Genomic DNA, 23,925 nt, shown 5'->3' on the forward strand with positions numbered 1-23,925 from the left:
AATTAGCGCTTTGCTGCAGTTAGCAACACAGTCTCTATTGTGAATGTTCCAAAAACTGGTTTGTTAGGTAATTACAGTTCTTACATAATCAAAATGAGTAAAATGATCGCAAATGACTGGTTGTACGCAATATTTGGCAGATGAAGAATCACACATCCAGACATGCCTGTGATATGTTTGACCAGTTTTATGGGCTTTGCACTTGCAGCCTCATTATGGCAGAAACGTAGAAAAAAGTGAGGGAACCGATACCGCCATTGCAGCATTAAACAACGATAAGTGGTGATGTTATTTTTGAATACTTTGGTAATAATGACATAGGTTGCTATTAGCATTTCTTTTTCAAATGCAATATTGCACATAGTGGATAGATATTGTGATGATTTTATGTATTTGATATATTGCGCATCCATTGCATGGATTTGCAAGCAGATTTGTTTGATCGCGTTTCAAATTAATAAATGGTATGATTTTCCAAATTTTCCGATGTATTTCCTCTGTCTGGGTTTTCCACATTATGGTAAACACAAGGAAATCAGAATGTGATAAAATAATAGTTAATTACAGTGATTTTGTGATCATTTGGAGCTATAATACATTTGACTTATTTCACATCCTTATCAGCAATTATATAAATTATTATAATTATAAAATATTAAAGTATTGGTTTGTTTTTCTGTCAGGTCAAAATCACATTTTCATGAGTTGGCCGTTTCTAGTTACACTTGTGGGCTTACAGGAAAAAATACGGTTTTATTTGATGTGGGATGAGAGGCTTGGTATCTGATGAGAATCACAGTTGGACATAATTAGGAGAAAATATTTGCATGCTTCATCTCGTTGAGATAAAGAGGCCAGTGTACTGGGTCATCTTTTTAGAGGTAACTTCACTTTGTAACCGTTTTTTTCTGCTGCCTTTGTTTAATTGTTTAAAACAAACCCTACATCAGTTCATATCCTTTCTCTCCTTGTTATCTCCTGCTCAAACACAACCAGTTAAGTTTTACGTGCGTTCCTTCAGTGTCTTTGTTGGGGCATTATCTGCAACCTTCTCTAGAAGTACAGACATGCTTGATCACGATATTTTGAATAGTTTTTCCACATACCAGATATTTTAAAACTTTTTTGTCACATTCACTGTTTCAAATATTCATTTTTGACTCGTTGCTTTCTTTCACCCCTGCCTCATTTTTGGACAGCGTTTCATGTCTTATTACAGAGCGAGTCACTGAACCGTCCATTAAATATCTGAAAAAGCCCATCTAGCTCTGGTGAGTGCAGCGGTACGGTGATATAAGCAGAACTGAAGCTGTGGTTGCTCGCTACCACGTCTCTTGTTGTCACTGTGATGATGTTGCTCACTTTCCTTATCCGTACTGCTCCCATTTGTGTTGCAATGTGTCCTGTGTTGACAGATGACAGGATGACCACTTAACTCAATTTTTTCTGCTGTCCTTCTCCTGGACTCTGTTTTATTTTTCTGGCTCTGCAGGGTTGGAGAGTGGTGGTGTGACTTTGAAGGAGCCGGACTCTGAAGGGGAAATCGAGAGCTCTGCTCGGGTCACGTTGCGCTGTCACATTGATGGACACCCACGGTAAGTCTCCTCCTGTTCTACATCTGTAAGAGTGTTTACTCATCACCTCACCTTTGTATGCTCCGTCCTGCTCTCCCTCTCTCTCAGGCCGACCTGCCAGTGGTTCAAAGACGGAGTGAAGCTGTTGGAGAGCAGCCATCAGATCAACAGCAAGGAGAGGACCCTGTCCATCCAGAGCGCCAGTCCGGACAACAACGGCCTTTACTACTGCTGTGCCAAAAACGCCGCTGGGCAGCTCTGCAGCAGCAGCAACTTCACTCTCACTGTCATAGGTGCGTAAGTCTGTCTTCTTATTCTTAAAGAAGTGTTCACAAAACTTATTCATGATGTATTTGAGATAATGTACACTGATGCCGAAATATAATAAGCTTGGCCTCGAATAAGATTGGCCTCGAAGCGATTCTGGCAAACCGTCCGCCGTCTCAGGAGGGGAAAGCAGTGCTTCGCCAACGCTGTTTACAGTGGGGGTGGGAGGCTGCTGACCTCAACTGGGGACATTATCGGCCGGTGGAAGGAGTACTTCGAGGATCTCCTCATTCCTGCCATCATGCATTCCGTGGTGGAAACAGAGGCTGGGGACTCGGGTTTGGACTCTTTCATTACCCAGGCTGAAGTCGGCGAAGTGGTTAAAAAGCTCCATGGTGGCAGGGCTTCGGGGGTGGATGAGATCCGCCCTGAGTACCTCAAGTCTCTGGATGTTGTGGGGCTGTCATGGTTGACACGCCTCTTCAAGATTGCGTGGCGGTTGGGGACAGTGCCTCTGGACTGGCAGACTGGGGTGGTGGTCCCCCTTCATAAGAAGGGTGACCAGAGGGTGTGTTCCAACTACAGGGGGATCACACTCCTCAGCCTCCTTGGTAAGGTCTACGCCTGGGTATTGGAGAGGAGAGTCCGGCCGATAGTCGAACCTCTGCTTCAGGAGGATCAGTGTGGTTTTCGTCCCGGCCGTAGAACACTGGACCAGCTCTACACCCTCTACAGGGTGCTCGAGGGTTCATGAGAGTTTGCCCAACACTTTTTTGTTCAGTATATAATTCCACATGTGTTAATTCATAGTTTTGATGCCTTCAGTGTGAAGCTACAATATTCATAGTCATGAAAATAAAGAAACTCTTTGAATGAGAAGGTGTGTACAAACCTTTGGTCTGTACTGTACCTGTTGAAAATCTGTGCTTAACATTTAGCTCGATGAGGACTTTTAGCTCTAAAATAGTGAAAAATCACAGGAAAGATCTGCTTTCGTAGATTTATCTGCCAGGCAGACAGCGTCACAATATATTTACTGTGTGGTTAAAAATGTATTTGGCGCCTCACATTCGTCTTCTGTTTTTGCTTTTTTGTCACAAACATTTAAGATCAACAAACAATTTTAATATAAGACAAAAACAGCCTGAGTAAATGCAAAAAGCAGTTATCAAATGAAGATTTTATTCATTTATGGGGGAAAGGCTATCTGAAGCAACCTGTGTGAAACCTGTGTAAAAATGTGATTGACAATGTTGTTGAAGGGTATTTGAAGAAGAAAAAAAAAACATACTTATTCTGGATAAAACTGGACATGATGGGTTTCTGCTTGCAGTTGACTTTGGCCTTGGCTACCACCACACTGCTTACAGGTTGTCCATAAATCTTTTTCCCCCTAGCTTTGTGCCACTGCTGGGGCTGGCTTGTGCTGAAGATGTCAGCATTTCTGGCACGGCACAGGTCCACGGTGTGCATAAGGCCCACAATATGAGAGCAACAACCTGGTGACCTGTTTTAAGACAACAGTAGCATAACCACTTTTTTAATGCTTTTGACAACAATGTACATAGGTACTTACAGCAACTGCACATGAGTGCTTTGACATATAACCTTAGCTATATCCATGAACCTACAGTAACAAGCTAACCACTGATGAAAGTTTAGCTAGCTAGATAACCTACCGGTAACAATCATATTTGACTAATACATTACTTAACTAACATAAAAAAGAGAACTTACCCTGCAGTACAGGAGCAGGACTGGTCCAGAAGGGTGTGCTGGCTGCCTTTGAGGTAGAGGTCATGGGGTTTCTCCGATTTTGCTTGAGACCGGTATGCTTTAGCCTCGAGAATTGTTGTGTCCCCTTCATTACGTATTGTAATATTTTTAATATAACCCTCCACGGCATATTGTAACCCCTTTTGCCTCGATCTGGAGGATATCGTGCAAGTATTGCTCCAAAACGAGTCACTAACACGCACTGGTAAACAAGCTATCCCTGTCATGACATGCGCTAACACTCTGTCGGCTACAGAAAGCTCGACAGGCGTAGTAACAGTAACTAAGGGGGTGGGGCTTTTCCGAAAGGTCAATTGCCCCATAAACATAATAACTATTTGCAACAACTACTGCTGTTAAGCATTTCCAGTAACAATCAGTGATTGTTTTTCATCACTTTGGAAGTATTTTGGTTCACTCTTTGCAGAACTGTTTCAATTCCTTGCAAGGTTTTTAAAGGGCACATCAATGCCTCTCAATTGGTCTTTGACTAGGGCATTCCCAAACCTGCAATTTTAGAGTCGATCAGGCTTGAGCTTGTTGTTGTGATCTGGACCATTTTCCTGCTGCACAACTGGAGTGCATAAGCTTAAGGTCAAACTGATTGCCAGACATTCACCTTTTTAGCTACAGATCAGTGATTTATGGTTCCATCAATTACAACAAGTCATCAAGGTCCTGAAGCAGCAAAACAGCCCCAGACCATCACACTACCACCACCATGTTTGACTGGCTATATGATTTTCCTTTTACTAAATACTTTTAGTTTTCATCATTTAGCCTATTTCATGTCTTTAGATAGGTAATTCTTACGTTATTTCTTGATAATACCGGCCCACAATGAGCAGGCCTGGTTGTAGGTAGTGAAATCGAACCAACAAATGTAGTTAATCACAGTTAATTCTTCATTTTACCTAGAGAGTAGTTTCTTTTTCACATAGTGCCGGCTGCTATATGATAGCTATTTTTCTAACTGTTTGTATTTTCTCAGGTTATCTTTGTCTGATATAAAAAAAAAAAAAGTTTGATCTGAAACATTTAAGTACTGTAGACTTAGATTTACAAACTTTTTTTCATTTTTTAGATTTTAACATCTTTTTTATTAAGATATTTTATTTGAATTCTTTCATATTCCATTAAAAAACATCCCACCACCCCAGAAGAGAGGGTTGTTAAAAAAAAAAAAAAAAACATCAAATAACGCATATTTATATGTATGACCAAATATAATTACACATCACATGTAAAAAAGAAAAGGACAAAAAAGAATTTAAAAATTCCACTTTCTCTCGAGTCGGACCATTGCTCAGAACAACATGGATGGGCAATTTAATGGATCGACTAAAGGTGTCACAGGTTAATCCCTGACTTGTAGCTAAAGTTTTAAAATCCTAAAATTTATTTACATTTGTCCTTATTTATGTCGGTTTTCTCTTTACCTTTTTCCAAGTCCGCCTCTGCTGCAAATGAAAGGAGAGGAAGTAAGTTTGAGCACCATTAGTGATGAGAGAGAGCAGGAAGAAGCCTTGAAAGAGCAACCAATGAGATTATAAAACAGCGTGCTTGCACCTTCATTTCCCAACTCCCACACAGGCTGAAATATAAATATAAAAGCATGCAAAGTGAACAATAAGTTGACATCCTGAAGCAGAACAATCCCACTGATGATCTGAGTGTAACATATACTTCCACAGGCCGTTTGTTGTTCAGGGAAGCTGTTTGTTTTCCTTCAGAATCTGTTGTTTAGCCCATTATGTGTGGGTTACATGACTTCTTGCAGCATGCAGCAGTACCACGGCTGTTAATACAGTAGCACATCTGTGCTGGAGAAACCTAACACTCTTCTCCACTTTAATTACCCACCTGTAAGACACACACATGCCACGTTAACACCTGCACTGGGGAAGAAAAAAACCCAGGAAGCTTCCAGTTACAGTTTTGCAGCCGTTTGCTTTTCTATTAGGGGTCATTGTAAGGAAAAGCAGATTTAGGCTGTTTTTCCTGTATATTGAGGCCCTCCCACTGATGTCTTGGGTGGGCCAGGTGTCCTCTTACTACACACCTTTTTTTGTTCTCCATTTTTCCTGAACTAATCCTGAGTCTTAGCCCAAAGCTGCCACTGGCACCGTTCCTCCTCCTCATAGCTGTGCAAATTTGAAGTTTTGACTCGCACCTTTAAACCAACTTGGATTTAGGGCTTTTTCATGTTCCCCTTCCTTTATGAAGCTCACATGTTTTCAGCTTTTTATTCCACCTCCTGCTTGTATTGTATAGCATATCTCTCCCTTTGGGATGTCAGAGTAGCACAGGGTTTACCCAAGCAGTGCTGTTTGGAATATTATAAAATGAAATTGTTTAAACCTTACCTCAAGTGTATGAAAGCACACAACATATTCCATTTTACTTGATTAGTTGACAAACTAGTTGAGAAATGAATACAACCTTGCTGCTTCCGTAGGAGTTAGGAGAGAAAATGGCAGCCCTTCATTCTACAGCGAAAAAGATTATTCACAAATGGAGAACATTTAAGACAGCTGTCGTGCTAATCTTCCCAGAAGTAAACAGCAAATTCACCAAAACCGAACGCTTAACTGCTTAACCCCCTACTTGGTGTAGGGGGTTAAGCGGCGGTCCCGGGTTCGAGCCCCAGCGATGTTTGTCGCATGTTTTCCCCTCTTTCTCCGCCCCTGTTTCCTATGACAGGACAGTTGAAACTGAAGACTGAACAAGCCTTGTTTGGTTGGGTTGTGGGGATAAACCATTTTATCTATTTAAAACAATATGCAGTAGCATGATTTGGGTTTATGGAGTAGCATCTGAATGCTTCCTGGCATTTCTTGAACAATGTTCTTTCGACAGACAGGGGTATAGATGTTTGGCTGTAATGTTTGAAGAAAAGCAAATATAGCATATTAACCCAAAGCATGGTGGTTGAAGGACCACAGACCCCTAATATGAAGCCAGCTGAAGCTTTGTCCAAACCAGGTCATTAGCAGGACAATGATCTCAGGCACAGCAACAACTCTTAACACAGATTGGCTGGAAAATAAATGAACCAAGGTGTCGAAATGGCCTAGTTAAAGAAAATGCCCTAATCTGACTAAAATACTGTGGTGGAAAGTGAAATGAACTGAAGCAATGCTGGAAAGACGAGTGGGTCTGAATTCCTCCACATTGATATGAGACAACTATAAGTTATTGCTGTTATGGTTGGTTTTTAAAGCAGTTTAAAAATGGGATGTACTTTAAAACACGGCATGTTTTGTTTTACAATTGAGGTTAGATTTAAATAATGTCAGAACCTGGTGAAGACCAGATCATTTATGTTCTAATGCATAAAACCCTTAGGTTGCACTTTTCTTTTCTATGAACTATTTCTATGAAATGTTTCATCTGGTCTTTCTTGTTTGTGTTGCTGTTGATCTCAAATTAACGTTGATCTCACAATGTTAATTTCTGGGAATAGATTGTCCTTAGATTGTCACAGATAAAGAAAAAATGATCTCCTGTGCGTGATAAGCTGCATGGTCTGTATGCTGACATCATTAACTTTCCCCAGGGGCCACTGTGGCATTGACACTCACATCAGCTGAAGGCTGCTCGCTCACCGGCATCCAACTGCTGCTTGCAGCTTCTAATTAAAAGTTTGTTTGCCGCTTTGACGCGAATCCGCTTGTGCAGATGGAAACTGGTGTAGTACTTGCAGATGTAACCATGCACATGTTTGTGTTGCTGTTTCATAGACAAGAGCGTCCCGAGGCCGGTGGTCACCCCTGAGGACCAGGTGGTGTTGAAGAACGGAGAAGCCATGTTCCACTGTCAGTTCACAGCGGAGCCCGAACCCACGTTGGAGTGGTATCACGAGAACGAGCTGCTGGCTAACAAGTCTCGGTATGCTGCGTCCTCAAGTTGCTCCTTTCACTTTTCAAACTCTTTCTTACTCATACCAGCTAGTCATCCTGCTTTCACCTCTTCCTATCATCTGTTCTCCTGAGAATCAGCTGCATTTAGATGTTGCTCCACTACCTTTTTGTAGAAACCTTTGCATTACCCTTCTTTCAACTCAGGCTTTTAGACAAATTGCACATCAAGGTGTAACTATGGGCTTTAAATTGGCTCAACGGTCCACCGTACATCACATGAACTCAGCTTTTCTCTCCAGCCTCTCACAATGGACTTTACAGTCCTCCAGTGTAGCCCTCAGGCTACAGTCATCTTAGCAGTGTTGCCATTATAAACACACAGTGCACTTTTCATGTTCTGTCCAGTTAAAGATACAAACTTCAATTTCACTGGGATTTTATGAGACACCAACACAGTATAGTGCCTTAAAGTTAAATGAAAATAAATGACGCATGGGTTTCCAATTTCTGTACAATTAAAAAATCTGAAACGTGTGGCATTTCAGATTTTGGGCCCCGTTACTGTGGTTCCCCTGAATAAAAACCATTTGGCTTCAGAGGTTTACTAAATTACTAATTACTAAAGTCCACCTTTAGTAATTGTGTGTAATTTACTCTCAGTAATTAACCAGCCACTTTATTAGGTGCATGCTTTCAGCTCACACAACACGTTGAACCTCGGAGCAGGTTGGTTACAGCAGCAGAAAACCACGCAGGAAGCAACGCCAAGCTGCCAGTCCAGTTAAGACCAGGAAACGGAGTCTCAATTTCCTCTGGTCTGATGTGTCACAGTAGGGAAACAACTAAGACATCCACGATATCAGGTCCTGGTTATGGTTATGGTTAAGGAACCACTGGCGTAAGCAACATGACAGGGGACGGTACTCTCACCATTCCTTTTCACTCTGTACACCTCAGACTTCCAGTACAAGACAGACTCCTGTCATCTGCAGAAATACTCGGATGATTCTGCAGTCGTGGGGTGGATCAGAGATGGACAAGAAGCTGAGTACAGGAAGGTGGTGGACCGCTTTGTGGCATGGTGTGGAAACAATCATCTCATTTTGAATGTGACTAAAACAAAGGAGATGATTGTAGATTTTAAGAGAAACAGGAATAAGTCAAAAACTATTTCTATTATGGGAGAAGAAATGGAGGTGGTGGAGGAGTCTAAATACCTCGGTGTTCACCTGGACAACAGACTAGAGTGGAGATGCAACTGTGAAGCCATCTACAAGAAGGGACAGAGCAGACTGTACTTCTTGAGGAAGCTTAGGTCCTTTGGTGTTTGCAGCAAGATGCTGCATATCTTCTATAAGTCTGTTGTGGAGAGAGTGATCTCTTCTACCATCATCTGCTGGGGAAGCAGCATCAGAGCCAGGGACTTAAAAAAGCTCAACAAGCTGATAAAGAAGGCTGGTTCTGTTCTGGGGACTCCTCTGGAACCTCTGGAGATCATTGTGGAAAGACAGATTCTTCATAAAATGAAGAACATTATGGAGAACCCTGAGCATCTTCTTCATGAGACTGTCCTACAACAACAGAGTGTCTTCAGTCAGAGGCTTCTTCAGATCTGCTGTAAGACGGAGCGCTACAGGAGATCCTTCCTGCCCACAGCCATCAGCATCTACAACGGCTCTTTGAGGAAACCTTCATAATATGAGCTTTAACAACATTTAATTTCCCTTTGGGATTAATAAAGTATTTTTGAATTTGAATTGAATTGACAGCATGGGTCCTGCCATGTATCAGCGGTTCAGGCTGCTTGGGGTTGATACAGTGTTGTCGTGTGGGGTATTTTCTTGGCAGACTTTGGACCTTTTGGTACCAACTGAGCATTGTCTAAACACCACATCCTCTCTGTGTTTTGTTGCTGATCATCTCCATATATGACCACTGGGTACCCATCTTCTGAAGGCTTCTTCTAGCAAGATAATGCACCATGTCACAAAATGTAAAGCATCTCAAACTGATTTCTTGAGCATGACATTGTGTAACCCAGTGGACTCAGTCACCAGATCTGAACCCTGTAGAGCATCTTGGGGATTTGGAACAGGAGATTCACCTCAGAGATGTGGAGCAGACCAATCTGCAGCAACTGGGTGGATGCTATCATGTCACTATGAACCAAAATCTAACAGAAATGTTTCTGACTCATTGTTGAATCTAAGCAACCAAGAATTAAGACATTTCTAAAGGGAAAATGGGCTCCAACCCGGTTCTAGCAAGGTGTTTCTAATGAAGTGTCAGGCAAGTGTTCTGTGAAGACCTCAGAGCGTTGTTGGAGAACATTAGTGAGCAAACACAAGGAACACGCTAGACACGTGGTGGCAGCATCATGCTGTGGGGATGCTCTTCTACAGCAGAGACAGCAGAGCTGGGAAGAGTTGATGGAATAGACTGGGGCGGAGATTCCCCTTCCAGCAGGGCAGCAACCCTAAAACATACAACCAGAGCTACAATAAAATGGTTTAGATCAAATCATATTCATGTGTGAGAAGGGCCCAGTCAAAGTACAGACCTAATTGCAATTGAACAATCTGTGGTAAAATTTCAGTTCGGAGAGGCTCTCCATCCAGTCTGACTGAATTTGAGCAGTTTTGCAAAGAGGAGTGGGTGAAAGTGTCTGTCTGCAGATGTGCAGAGCTGGTAGAGACATACCCCCAAAATCTTGCAGATGTAATTGCAACGAAACGTGGTTCTACAAAGGATTGACTCAGGGGCGCCACACACCTGCATGTTACACTTTCCACATTTTTATTTGTAAAACATTTTTAAAACGCTGTATCCTTTTTCTTTCAAATCCCTATAAAACACACTGAAGTTTGTAACAAGACGAGATGTAAAAAGGTTTGAGGAGTGTGGATACGTCTGCAAGGCAATGTGTAAAGGAGATGGCCTCTTTCTAATTTCACTTTAAGGTTTCTTGCACCTGTTTCTTCCTCAATCGCTACTCATGCTCGCAGGTTTTTTGCACGAAAGGTGAAATTCTCAGATATTACTAGCTAGTTATTTGTGTAATAAGTTAAGGCAGCGATGGCAGAACTACAACAAAAACGTGTTTGATTTGTCTTTAAAACCTGACCTCGTTGTGTTTGAGGAATTCCCAGGCAGCCTTGTGTTTTGTGCGTTCTGGTTTATTGATCTGGGCTGATTGTAACGCCAGAGGAATGTAGCTCGGTGTGGGGAACATCATCTGTCCTCCACCGCGGCTGTTTAGATAACCCTCAGCAGACTTTGTTTGATTGTTGGATGAGGATCATTTTTCATGTGGTTGAAATTAGGAGAAAATAGATGAGCTTAAGCTCAAGGCTGTTGTGCAAAAATGGTGAAGCCAAATGATTGTTTATACACGGGATCCAGCAGAGCTGTGAGGATATTCTTCTTTTTGAGAAAAAAGTCTGTCTTGGCTCGTTTTCTTGTGAGGTTATTTTAGAGGTTTCCTTCAGAGTGAAGTCATGTTTTGCAAACTATCTTATCATCGTCGTCATGGGGAGAAACATACCGCAGCTCATTTCCCTTCCTGTTCCTGAATAAAGGAGACAAGATGACAGAAGTATCACCTATCCTCCGGGAATCCACTGCAGAAGCAGTCAGTCTTGGATGAATTCTGCTTAGGGATCATTGTTAAGAATTATAACAGCCATCACTAGTGATTTTAGTTTTTCCGTTCTTTGTTAGACGTTTCTTTTTTTTACACTAAATTCATAAAAAAAGTTGTTGATATGCCTTTGGAGATAGTTTGACATGTGAGATTTCCATCTTATTCTTGGCTTAAGGTCAGTCTTTAATAACTTCGCATCCTTTCTATCACTCACACTGATGCTGCCAGCAACTGGAGTCCAGCTGGCAGCCTGGACCCCCTGAAGGATAAAAGTATTTTTTTAATTATAGCAGAATGTGGAAAGACTTTCTTTCTGTTATTGTAGATGTGTTATCAGTGGTGTTTTTTTAGTCCTTCTTTGAGAAGCAGTTGATTGTTTTTTGTGAATCAGCTGAGGTTAAGACGGATAAACTTATTTGTCAAGGCTAAAGGAAATTCAGCTGGGAATTTCCTGCCGATAAGGTCTGAATGTGTGGTTAGTTGCATGAATTTTGGTTGCATGCAGGGTTCCTGCCCTGTCTGTTAAGGCTGGAATTTGAATTGATTTTTGCATGGAGAAAAATAATTCTAAAAATGTATTTACCATCCCATTGATTCCATCCATCCATCCTCTTCGTTACAATCTTGGCTTTCTGATGGCTCTACATTTAAAACTTGATCTCTGTAGAAATATGTACTATAAATTCCTGATGTTGAGTTTGAAAAAGATTGACATTTTCAGATCAAACATGTGTAGGAGCCCTGGTTATGTTGTATTGAATCCATGCACCAGTGTAATCCTCTGCTTTGCCTTCTAGTTTTATCTGGTTCTTCTGTGCAGGGTGTTCCTGCTGTCCAACGGGAGTCTGCTGATCACACAAGTCAAGCCCAGGAACACAGGAAACTACAAGTGTGTTGGTCGTGGTAGCAGAGGATATGAGGTTGCACAGACTGCATCTCTTCTTATAGCTGGTACACACACACACACACACACACACACACATCAAACTGCAGCTGTTCAATTGGTGACAGACAAAAACCTGTGGTTCTGAAATCTGAGAGGAGGGCCTATATCATCTCCCCCTCCATGGCTCTGCTCTGCACTTCATTCCTTTCACTTAGAGCCAGACCTCTCCGATGATGATCAAATTACCGTACGGACATCCGGCCTTGCTGTATCCACTTCATGCTGAAGTCTCCAGTGGATCACATTGTTTCCTCCAACAGTCCAGGTGTTTTCCAGACTTGTTTGGACCAAAGAGCCTGCTCCAAAGTCAGCAGCACCTGTCAGGCAGAGGTCTGCAGCAACTGATAACATCCTGGTGTTGCTGAAACAGGCAAAGGAAAGAAAATACATGAAAAAGTATTCATACCCTGAATTTTTTTTTCACCAACACAGAGTAATGAATAATTGTGAAGTAGAAAGGAAATTGTGCATTGTTTCCTTTTTTTTTCCCCAAACAAAAATCTGAAAAGTATAACATGCGTTTGTGTTCAGAAATAAGTTTGAACACAATCCTGGAGATTTTCAAGAAAAACTCCCTAAAGAGCAATTTTAACTGGCTGCATCGGGTTAAAGTGACATTGAGCCGCAGTATCTTCTCATCTTGCATTTTCAGATGCATGTGCATGCAAGTCCAGTATTGTGACTGAGCTCAGGGTTGGAATTTCTAAGCATTTCAAAGTCCTGATCACCTGATTCCTTTCCTCTTTTCCCCAGGGGTCAGGGATTAACAAATTACGAGTGTATCTGCAGTTTTAACCCAGTGAACCGCAGCGCCATTTAAATGCCTTATTTAACCTAATCTGATTGTAATCCAAGCCGCCATTATATAGAGCAGTACATAGTGTCACAGTATTATTCAGTGTTTGGGGGAGAAGTTTAAATTGTCCCATCTGTGCTCCACCATCTTCCTTTCTCTGCCTTCTTCACCTTTTCTCAGGCTAAAACTGGAAAAGACTGGGATTTTTAGTGTTTTCCAGGTCTGGATAAGAATGGGGAAAAAGAGCTTATTTCCTATCCCGTTGTATAAATGTTATGTTCTTTTGTCTTTCCTATTTTGTGCCATACGTTTCTTGTTTTTGGCCTTTCTTCTGTCCTCTCTTATAACCTTTTTGTCTTTCTATTGTTCCCTCCTCATATTCTTTCTTTTTTCTCTCTGTCTTCCTTTCTTCCATGTGACTTTACTCATATTCTCCTTGTCCTTCCTTCCTTGTGACCTATTTAATTTTCTTCCCTGTGTTCATGCTTAATTTCTTGCTTTCTTTGTATCTCACATCCCTTCTGTTCTCTCATCTTTTTGTTGTTTGCCTTTCTTTTTAACCTTCCTTCCTTTTTTCCTTAATCGTCTCCTTTTCTTTTTACCCTTTTGTCCTTTCTTCCTTCCTTCCTTCCTTCTTACCTTACCTCTTCCATTGTATCTTTCCTACATTTCTACTGTCCTTCCTTTTTATTCTTTTCGTCAGTCTATTCTTCCTTGATTGGGTCCTACCTTCCTTTCTTCCTTCTTGATCTTTTCCTCCCCTCCTTGTGTTCTAACTCCCTTTCTTCTGGACCCACCATTCGGCTTTCAGAGCACTGCTGGCCCATAAAGTATTAATGACTTCTATTTAAGTATTAAAGCTAACACCAGTTGAAGGTCCTGTGAGCTGAAACACTGATCTAATTGCTCTGTGTATTTAGGGGCTGCAGGTTTTTGGTTCGACCCACCAAACAGGAGTTAATCCCCCCTAAGTCCAACCTATATGTTCTCTGTTCGTCCACCATGCTGCCTGCTCCTCAAATGAGAGGATTTACCTTAAGAAATCCGTTGACTGGGAATTAGTGATGCTCAGGGCCAAATTCCAAATGCTCCAGTGACTCTGAAAGCCAATCAATGGTTAAATGGAAATCAGTTGGAACGTTTTAAATCTCTACTTCATGCTCGGTTATTTCCGTCTCCCTGCTCTTTGCCACAGAAATCGGAGACATGTTGCCAAAGATGTCGAGGGTGTTCACTGCAGACACCGTGCAGCGAGTGACCTGTCAACCCCCACGAGGGAAGCCCGACCCCGCGGTGTGGTGGGAGAGGGAAGGTCAGATGGTGCCCACAGAGGGGCGGGTGTACCAGGAGGGCCAGGATCTGGTCCTCAGTCCAACGGAGGAGGGAGATTCAGGCGTCTATACCTGTGTGGCTCATAACAAGGCCGGGCGCAGGACCCAGGAGGTCACGTTCACCGTTGCAAGTAAGTTGTACATAAAATGTTTTTTAGGAAAATCAGAAGAAGGAAAGCATTTTTAAACTACAAATGTAAACTGGAAATGTTTGTGTGAAGAAGCTGAAAGGGATCATAAGAAAGATAAAGTAAGGATGAAATTATGTGGGTCTAATGTGACTGTATGTTCTTTAACTCCAGTACAACATATTCCTTTCAAAACACAAACTTAAAATAATTCATCATGTTCATATATTTGGACCTGTTGCTAACTTCATCCACCGTTCCAGAAAATCACAGTGTCATCTAAAGAAAAGGTCATCCCACAGCATGACGCTGCCACATCCTTGTTTCGTTGTGGTTATTGTATTCTTCCGATGATGCCCAGCATTTATATTTGTAGCAAACATACTTTTTTTTTACCCTCAAACTTTAAATTTACTTTCATCAGACCAGAATACATTTTCCCACAAAATTTTAGGAGATTTTATCCAAGCCTGCATGTTTTCCTTTCAGCCCTACTCAATAGTCAAGACATATGGAGAAAATAGATTTTGTTTGGGTATTTTTGAATCACCTCTCTGACCAGTTTCTGTCTCCTGTTTTTATCAGTTTTGGTAATGTCATTGTTCTAATATAATTTCTCCAATTATTGATGGTTGTCCTCTCTTTACATTTATAAATGTATAAAATGCTGTTGATTTTTTTAGTAGCCTTCCCCTGACTGATACCTTTGTACTTTAAATCATTTGTAACGTCTCTGAAGACTATGGCTTTAACTAACAAATGCAAATGACCAAATGTAAGCAAACTTCTAGATCAGCTGAACTTCATTTCAGGTGATTCAGATAACAGAGTTAAAACTAGAGTTGAGCATTAAGGGTGTGAATGCTAATGCAACTGGTTTACTGCCTTTTCTTTTCAAGTTTTTATGTATTTTATCCCACTGTTTATTTTCCCGTGGGTGAATTGTAAAGGTTATTTTTCAAATTAAAGGCTGAAAGGATTTATTGTGATTTACAGAAACTTGAAATGTTATTAGGGGTGTGTGCACTTTAAAATCTTTTGTGTTGTATTACATTTCTACACTGGGGCCATCAAAGATTATCCTTTCTCTGTGTCCACAGCTGCCCCAGTGTGGGTGTCTAAACCTCTGGACAGCAGTTTAGAAGAAGGTAAACCAGGTTACCTCCACTGCTACGCTCAGGCCAGCCCTCAACCTGAGGTCTCCTGGTACCGCAGCGGCATGGAGATCACACCTGAGGTTTGTCGTCACTCACACAGCTGTGGACTTTTCCAAATGACACATAAGGAGAATTTTCTCTAAGAGCTTTTTTTCTTCATTTTGCCCTCCAGGACTCTCGTTTTAAGCTGTTTCCTAACGGCACCTTGAGGATCAACAACGTGGAGGTGTACGACGCTCACATATATGGCTGTGACACCAGAACCATTGGCGGCCGATTGTCTGGCCAAGCTAGAGTCACTGTTCTCGGTATGCTGCAGGGGAATTGTTCTGCTGATCATTACGACTAGTTTCTCTGCTCCGCTTCCTTAAAGTTTGTGTAATATGGGTGAAATCAAAATGATAAATGCAGAAAAAAAAAAAAAACATGGTTCATACTTGAGGGTTTGTGTGTGTCTGCTGAATCAGGAATTTGTGCTGTTCATGTGTTCTTTCTGCAGAACACTCAGAGGTGTGAAGCATGACTCATACATGGGAGCTTAGGTCCAAGCCTGAGTTTTAACACCTTATTTCCATCATGCATTCATGTGTCCTGTCGTAGTGTTAAACCGTGATAGATGGCCAGCCTGTTTATATAATCTCAGCCTCTGATAGATTACAGAGTTTAGAATCATCAGATAAGTCTGTTGTTGTTGTGGCCAAACAATTCAGTCACATTTTGTCTCATTGCAACCACAAAACTGTATTTTATTGGGAATTTTAGTGTCATTCCAACAGATTTGTGCATAATTGTGAAGGAAATTGGGAAGGAAAATGGTAGATGTGTTTCAAAATGTTTGCAAATCAAAACCTGAAAAGTGGGGGCGTGCATTTTTATTAGGACTAGATTGGATACCTTTCACATTTGAACCGATACGGTACTGATGCCCCGTACCTGGAAAATGGTTCAGTACTCAACTCACACCTAAAACAACTACCAAGACATGGTTGTGTCCCCTAAACTGACAGGCTGGGCAAGAAGCCAAGAGGACCCATGGTAACTCTGGAAGAGATGCAGAAATCCATAGTTCATCAGGAAAGATCTGTTGAGAGGAAAACTAGTACTCGTGCACTCCACAAATCTGAACTTGACTGAAGCATGGCAACAAGAAAGTCTTTGTTGAAAGAAAGACATATGATGTGTGTTTATACCCATGTAGAAGACACAACACACAGATGAAGGGAGGTGCTGTGGTCAGATGAGACCAGGACACTGGTCTCTGCAAAACTTTATGGGGCAAAGGTAACACTGCACATCAATCTGACCTCACCATCACTTCTGTCAAGCACAGTGGAGGCACCATCATGATGTTTTTGTTGATGAAAGAACACCTGTTAAGCTGAGTTCACGTTGTTATCAGTTGCTTAAATAAAAACTGTTTGTGACACACACACCTAGCACCAAATCAGCGTTCTCATGACTTAAACGGCCCCTGAGAAGTTTCAGTCGAGATGTGTGAACGGTGGACTTTAGAGGCTGCAAAATACTTGAGCTTTGGCTGAAGGTTCACCTTCCAGCAGGAAAACAACCCTAAACATACAGCCTGAGCTACACTGCAATGGGTTAGATAAAAGCATATTCATGTTAAATTGGCCCAGTCAAAGTCCAGACATAAATCCCTTTGATAATCTGTGGCAACACTTGAATGTTGCATGTCCACAGATGTTCTCCATCCAATCTAGCTGAGCTTGAGCTATGACAGGGGTCTACAGCCTTTGGCTCTGGAGCAGCAAGCAGCTCTTTGAACCTTCCACAATGGCTCCTAAAACTTTGGATAAAGAACCAACTTATGTTTTTAAATAAAGACATAAGATCAAATGCAGGTTTTAGCAGTTTTCCTGTTTTTTGTTAAATAATTGCATTAATTTTCCACAACAGATTGACACTAAAAGTACTAGTAGCCATTTAGAGGTTAGAAACTTTTTTTTCTGCATCAATTTCCACAAATATCAATGTTTTTTAAGAGAAAATGCATCCATTCTCCTTTTGCAAAAATTTAGGTTTTCTTTACTTTAAAACCCAAACATAGAAATAAAACAATATATTTTTAAGAAAATAAATTTCCTATAGCAGTAATTTATTTAAAATTTTAAGTATTTTTTCAAGAGGTTCTGAAATACTAGCTGCTCTAAACGAGTTGTATTTAGCTGGATTGAGGTCAAACATTTCTAGATGTGCAAAGCTGTTGCACATGACAAAAAACAGTGGTGCTAAAAATGTTTTTCTACTTCATAAGTATGCACTACTTTTTGTTGGTCTCTCAAGTAAAATCCCAATAAAATACATTAAAGCGTGTTCTTGAATGTTTAAGGGGTCTGAATTTGTTGGCAAGGCAATGCGGATCAGCTTGGTGTCAATTCATGTGCAGGGAGAGTTACACAAAAGGGGCTTTGACCTTCCCCCACCTCTCCATGTTTTCACCGCATGTGTTAACCACGTGTAATGTTTTCCTGGACTTGTGTTTTCAGAGAAGCTGAAATTCACACCCACCCCCCAGCCCTCCCAGTGCCTGGAGCTGGATAAGGAGATCACCATCCAGTGCTCCGCCAAGGGCAGAGAGAGCCCCACAATCCGCTGGACCAAAGCAGGTACACATGTCGCTGGCTTAACCTTTGCTCTCCGATGTAGATCTGATAAGGAAAAGGCTGTTTGAACGATCTCACCCAAAAAAATGCAGTAGCAACCTACAAATATTTGACACCATCAAGGTGAGACTTGTTAAAACCTGCGTAGTCTTCAACAAACATTGGGAAGAAGATTTATCATCACAGACCTCGTCTCGTTTGTCTTCATTAACCATAATGGAGTGTCAGTCTCCTCTTTAACCCGCTCACTGCGTCTCTGTCTCCCCCCTCAGATGGAGGAGAGCTACCACCACATGTGGATCAGAGGAACGGCCAGCTCCGCTTCACCAAAGTCACTCGCAGCGATGCTGGCAACTACACCTGCATCGCATCCAACAGCCTGCAGGGGGAGATCAGAGCCCTGGTGACCCTCACTGTGGCCGGTAAGCCCCTCTCCTGTCATTCTGGAGATGTAGAAATATCCCACATTGAAAGTATTTATGTTCTCAGGACATTGGAGGGCGGGTTATATTGACTTTTCTCATTACATTTCTAACAAAGCAGCATTTATTGTCCTCTGGGTGGCCCTTTTCCAATAATGAATAGAACCAAGTAGCTGAGAATCTGTCAGTTTCTGTTGTTGAGGTTTTCTCCCAGTGGTGCCCTCACATTAATGAGCTTTTTGTCTATTTGTCTGTCTGTGCTTGCATGCGTCTCTTTGCATGCACAGTGTATATTCGCTTTAAGGTGGAGCCAGACAATACAACAGTGTACCAGGGACACACTGCCGTTCTGCACTGCCAGGCCAGCGGTGACCCCGAGCCTCACATCCACTGGATGGTGAAAGACAAGGCCTTGGACATCACCAAGAATGGCAGGTAAATAAGACGTTATTTTAAAGTGAGACCAACAAAATGTAAGGAATTATCACTTCAAATATGTTTTGGTTAAACATTTGTACAGCAAAGCGCATTTATACGAAGATTAGAGATGCAGTGATGAGATTTATGTGGAGGATTTCAAGTCTCCTTTCTATTCTTCCTTCATTCCCTTGTTATGTCCTTCCATCAATCCACACATCCATGCAATAAATTTTGGAATGTTGACTGGAAAAGCTTTTAGTTTTTACATGGAAAATGTGTAGGTATCCTGTAAAATGAGGACAAAACCTACTTTAATCTTTTTAACCTGCTGGTGTATGGGCCTCAGATGCTACGCTGTGCTGTTATTTCAGCTGAAATTCTGCAGATTAGGTGTGATCCCTTGATTGTAACTGACTATGCAACAGACAGTTAAACATGATCATTTAGGACAGATAAGACATTACAGTGCCATTAAGAAGGAGGACGCTTCTCTCTTCTTAGCTGTGATTCACATGTTCCTGCTCTCTGCATGTTCTCCAGAATCCAGAAGATGCCGAACGGCTCGCTGATCATAAGAGACGTCACTACTGACGATACGGGACGGTACACATGTGTGGTCGGGAACAGCTGCAGCATCAAAGACCGTGTGGCTCAGCTCTACGTAGTGGGTACGTTTCCCTCACACACACACACACACACACACACACACACACACAGAGAGACTTCCAAAGATTTTCTTTATCAGGAACAAAGGTGGACACGTAGAGCAGTGAGGCACAATCACAGGAGTACAGAGAAAGGCGTTAATTAAACCTCCACCCGTCTGTCTGTCACCCATGGTGACAGGTTAATAACCGGGCCCACGTCTCTGACGCCACGGCTGTCACCGGGGTGATGGGATAGAGTAGATGCTGGATTTAATAAAGCTTCGCACTCAGAGGCCGATAAAAGCTGAAAATTACAGTCATACGCTCTTGCTTTACCTTAACAGAAGGATGTCTTGTTCCAGAGAAGGAGACGATTGAATTTGGTTGTTTGTCTGGGTTCGCGTGACAAAGCTGCCCAACAGAGCAATAACAGTAACATGATCATTTTAATCATTTTAGCATTAAAGGGCTGGATGTATGTGGCTGTAGGACATGTGATTGTAGCATCTCTCAGACTATAGGTCAGACTTTTTAACCTCTTAACCCTCTTGTAGGGGTTCCAGATATTCCTTACATTTTTTGCTAACGTATAATGTATTTGCATAACTTCAACATTATGCTCTCAACACCAAGCATTATAACCGTTCTGTGTCCTGCAGACAAACCATTTCCTTACCATGATGGCGTGGATGATGACAAGGCTCCTTACAAGATGATCCAAACCATTGGGCTGTCTGTGGGGGCGGCGGTGGCTTATATCATTGTGGTGCTGGGACTCATGTTCTACTGCAAAAAGAGACGCAACTCCAAAAGACTGCAGAAGGGCCAGGATGGAGAAGAGCCCGAGATGGAGTGTCTTAATGGTAAGGACACGGTTTCTGGATTGCATGTGCAAACCAACAAGCTTCTTAGGGCCTTTGTTGGAGACGTTATTGGACACCCAATGCATCACAGATTCTCTACTATACTAAACAGTGGGGCTGAAGTGATTTTCAAGCAGTCTTTATTTAAAAAGCACTTTTCATACTTAAGGAGGGCAGCATAATTTGCTTCAGATGAGATAGAAATAGAAGGAAACCTATTCTAAAGTGTACAGATAGCCAATGCAGACCCAACGGGAGCCGTTTCTGGTCTTCGTCAGCATTCGTGCAGCTGAATTTTGTTGTAGTTGTATGGGCGCTGTATTATTTTTGATGGAAAGCAGAAAATTGTGGTAATCCATTTTGCAAGTTATAAAAGCAGATGTTAAGTCTCTGTGATGGACTGAGAGAAACACCGCAACTCTGCCCATGTTCTTCAGGTGATATAACACCATTTTTAATCTGAAGTAAAAAACCAGAACCTAACTAAACTAAAGATATATATATATATGAACCTAAGATTTTTGCTTCGATCTGAAGGATTAATTCCCAGCTTGGAGTTAAAATTTCTTTCGTTAGCAATTATTAAATCTTTAATTTTCAGCATATTCCTCCTCTGTTTCACGTGAGACCAACCTGGGGTGTCTGGTCTAGTTAAAATCCCAGCAATGTTTAGCACAATGGACACATTTACTTTTGTGATGGTTGGACAGAAATAGGTTGGCATAACAATATTGTGTTCCCCCCCCCCCCTTATCCCCCTGTCGTTGAGATATGAGATTGTGGTGCTGCAATAAAAGATGGAGTTTTTACACATCTTTACCAGGGCTCTCAATAATTATCAATACTAGCACTTTACATGGTTGGTTCTCTTTCTCTTGCTTTCCAATGTTAAAAAGATCTGGGTTTTTCTGCCATCTTGTGTTGGTTGCGGGTATTGCAGGTAATAAATACCACAGTATTTAGCTAAGAGGATATATGACTTGTGTAAACCTGCGAGTTTTAGTCCTAATCGTTTGTTCCTTGTCTGTGACCCACTGTGGGTGTGTGTTGTTTTCATCAGGAGATGCTGTTCAGCAAAATGGCCATACCACAGCTGAGATCCAGGAGGAGGTGGCGCTCACCACCATGGGTACGGTCGCTACAACCGAGAAGCGCCACAGCCACGCCAGCGATAAGCTCCACTTTCCCCGTGCAAACCTTCAAACCATCACAACCCTAGGTACTGTAACCTTATTGTAGGTATTATTCCAGAATAGATGGTGTTGTTTTTGGGCCTCAGTTCTGATGTGTGTTTGGTGAATGTTCCCTCAGGTAAAGGCGAGTTCGGTGAGGTGCTGCTGTCCAAAGCAAAGGGTATCGAAGAGAATGAGGCCGAGTCGGTGGTTCTGGTGAAGTCTCTGCAGTCCAGAGATGAGCAGCTGCAGAGCGACTTCCGCCGTGAAGCTGAAATGTTCGCCAAGCTGAGCCACCCCAACGTGGTGCGTCTCCTGGGCCTCTGCAGAGAGGCAGACCCGCACTACATGATCCTGGAGTACTATGACCTGGTACGCACACAGGAACTGCAGCAAAGAAATTATGATATATATATTTTTCTTAATTTAATACAGTTTTTGATTTTTTTGGTAACAGGGAGATCTGAAGCAGTTCCTCAAAATTTCCAAAAGCAAGGATGACAAGGTGAAGTCTCAGCCAATCAGCACGAAGACAAAAGTAAGTCCTGAAAGTTTTATAAATGATAGATTCTGCTCTAAAGCCGCTTTCCTCGTCAAATATGCTTAAAAGGTAAATTTTGGGTTAGGGTTAGGCTTTTTGCTCAGGCTTGCCCATTTTCAAGTTGGAAATAGAAAATGATGGTACGTACATTCAGGTAAAATGTTGTCTAAGAGGCAGTCGGGTGGAGATCCAACAGACCGGCACCCTACTCAGTGATTTAAAAACACTCTTTAGTGTTCCTATTCAGTCTTGAAAAATATACACTTTGATCATTTTCAGATTTGAATAAGCAGGGAAAAATATAAATTGACAAATGTTTGAATCTTCTTGAATTTCTTATTTCAATATCTAAAACACAAAATAAACCATTTTTGATCTTCTGTTTTTAATGTGTTTTTAAGTTGTTTTTTATCAAGCCAAGATCATTTTGGTTTTTGAGTTGCTGCCAGATAAATAGACACTCATTCATTAAGGTTTTTTGTTTTTTTTTGTGCCTGAAGATCTTTTTACTTCTAGGTTTTAAACCCAAGGCGACTTCAACATTACTTGTCATGAACTAAGTTAAAGCATCTGTATTTAAAAACAGCCCATAATTTACAAGTATTATTCATTTTGACTCATCTTAGTTTGTCCGGACGGCAAAACGAGTGAAACCGACCTTTACGAATCGAAAACCAGCTTCAGCAATTTGTTTCCTGAATTTTAAGGGACAACTATAGATAATAGAACCTAACTAGGTTAAAGAAATATACTTGGTGCTCACAACATAATAACACAGTCTGCAGATGTTTACATTTTCTTACATATGAAACTTTATGCTCATTCTCAACCGACATCTGCGGTCGCCTCAGGGTTGGGCTGTTCGGGTCAGGCCGTCCCATGATCTCTTGATGAAGCCCCATGCCTTTCCTGTGTCCTTAAAGCAAAGATTTAGCATTAAACATGATAAACCCTTTGCAAAAAGTGGTTCAAACATGTTGGCCAAATCTCACACAAGAGTGCCGACTCCATCTTTGTCTGTGTTGCCAGAAGGAAACTACACATCCTTTCTAGTACATATTCAGTTTTATACAAATATGCCTCCAAAGACTGAAAGCCATATTTAAAAATATGGTATGATCTGCTTTGGAAAATAGTAAAGCAGGAGACTTGTTAAGTTATTTATGAGATTTAAAGGCTTTGTGTTACCAAAATATGATAAAATATGCTCCTTAAGCATAAATAAAACACTGAAGATGCATTTTTGCTTAGGTTGCTGCCTACTGCGACATTCACAATTAATCATTTTATGAAGAAAATCTAATTCTTTCAGGTCTGTAACCTCCTATGAGCTTATTATGGTGTTTATTAAGCAAGAAAAAAAACATGTATCTGGCTACTGTGAATGTTTTATGAAAGTCACTTTACGTTTTCTTCTGCTTTGTCTTTTTTTTCCCTCCAGGTCTCCATATGTGCCCAGGTGGCTCGCGGCATGGAGCATCTGTCCAATCACCGCTTTGTTCACAAAGACCTTGCTGCCAGAAACTGTCTGATCAGCAGTCAGAGGCGCATCAAAGTGTCTTCGCTCAGCCTCAGCAAAGACGTCTACAACAGGTCTGTTATAAACACACGAGGTTCATCACAATTCTACTGCTGCAGCTCAATAACTTAGGATCTCTTAGAAAGGTTCATTTACCTCAGTAGTTAAAAGAATAGAATATTTTCTAGCTACAATAGAAAAATAATTTTGACAAAAAAATATCAGCCTATTGAAAA

The 23,925-nt window shown here is 41.4% G+C and overlaps 1 protein-coding gene across 3 annotated transcripts in view; it reads left to right on the forward strand.

The window, feature by feature from the left end:
- The window catches only part of ptk7b (protein tyrosine kinase 7b), a 100,417-nt gene that overhangs the window by 70,734 nt on the left and 5,758 nt on the right, over window positions 1-23,925 (forward strand). For all 3 annotated transcript variants that reach the window (XM_047351495.1, XM_047351494.1, XM_047351496.1), the window contains 16 exons: window positions 1,493-1,595; window positions 1,683-1,867; window positions 7,361-7,508; window positions 11,944-12,074; window positions 14,061-14,327; window positions 15,425-15,561; window positions 15,654-15,789; window positions 17,989-18,108; window positions 18,378-18,527; window positions 18,815-18,962; window positions 19,488-19,615; window positions 20,254-20,457; window positions 21,518-21,676; window positions 21,769-22,001; window positions 22,087-22,167; window positions 23,612-23,763. In XM_047351495.1, the coding sequence (XP_047207451.1) occupies window positions 1,493-1,595; window positions 1,683-1,867; window positions 7,361-7,508; window positions 11,944-12,074; window positions 14,061-14,327; window positions 15,425-15,561; window positions 15,654-15,789; window positions 17,989-18,108; window positions 18,378-18,527; window positions 18,815-18,962; window positions 19,488-19,615; window positions 20,254-20,457; window positions 21,518-21,676; window positions 21,769-22,001; window positions 22,087-22,167; window positions 23,612-23,763 (2,482 nt within the window). The remainder of the gene's footprint in view (window positions 1-1,492; window positions 1,596-1,682; window positions 1,868-7,360; window positions 7,509-11,943; window positions 12,075-14,060; window positions 14,328-15,424; window positions 15,562-15,653; window positions 15,790-17,988; window positions 18,109-18,377; window positions 18,528-18,814; window positions 18,963-19,487; window positions 19,616-20,253; window positions 20,458-21,517; window positions 21,677-21,768; window positions 22,002-22,086; window positions 22,168-23,611; window positions 23,764-23,925) is intronic.

This window comes from Girardinichthys multiradiatus, chromosome 22, assembly GCF_021462225.1.
Source record: "Girardinichthys multiradiatus isolate DD_20200921_A chromosome 22, DD_fGirMul_XY1, whole genome shotgun sequence".
Taxonomy (NCBI): Eukaryota; Metazoa; Chordata; class Actinopteri; order Cyprinodontiformes; family Goodeidae; genus Girardinichthys; species Girardinichthys multiradiatus.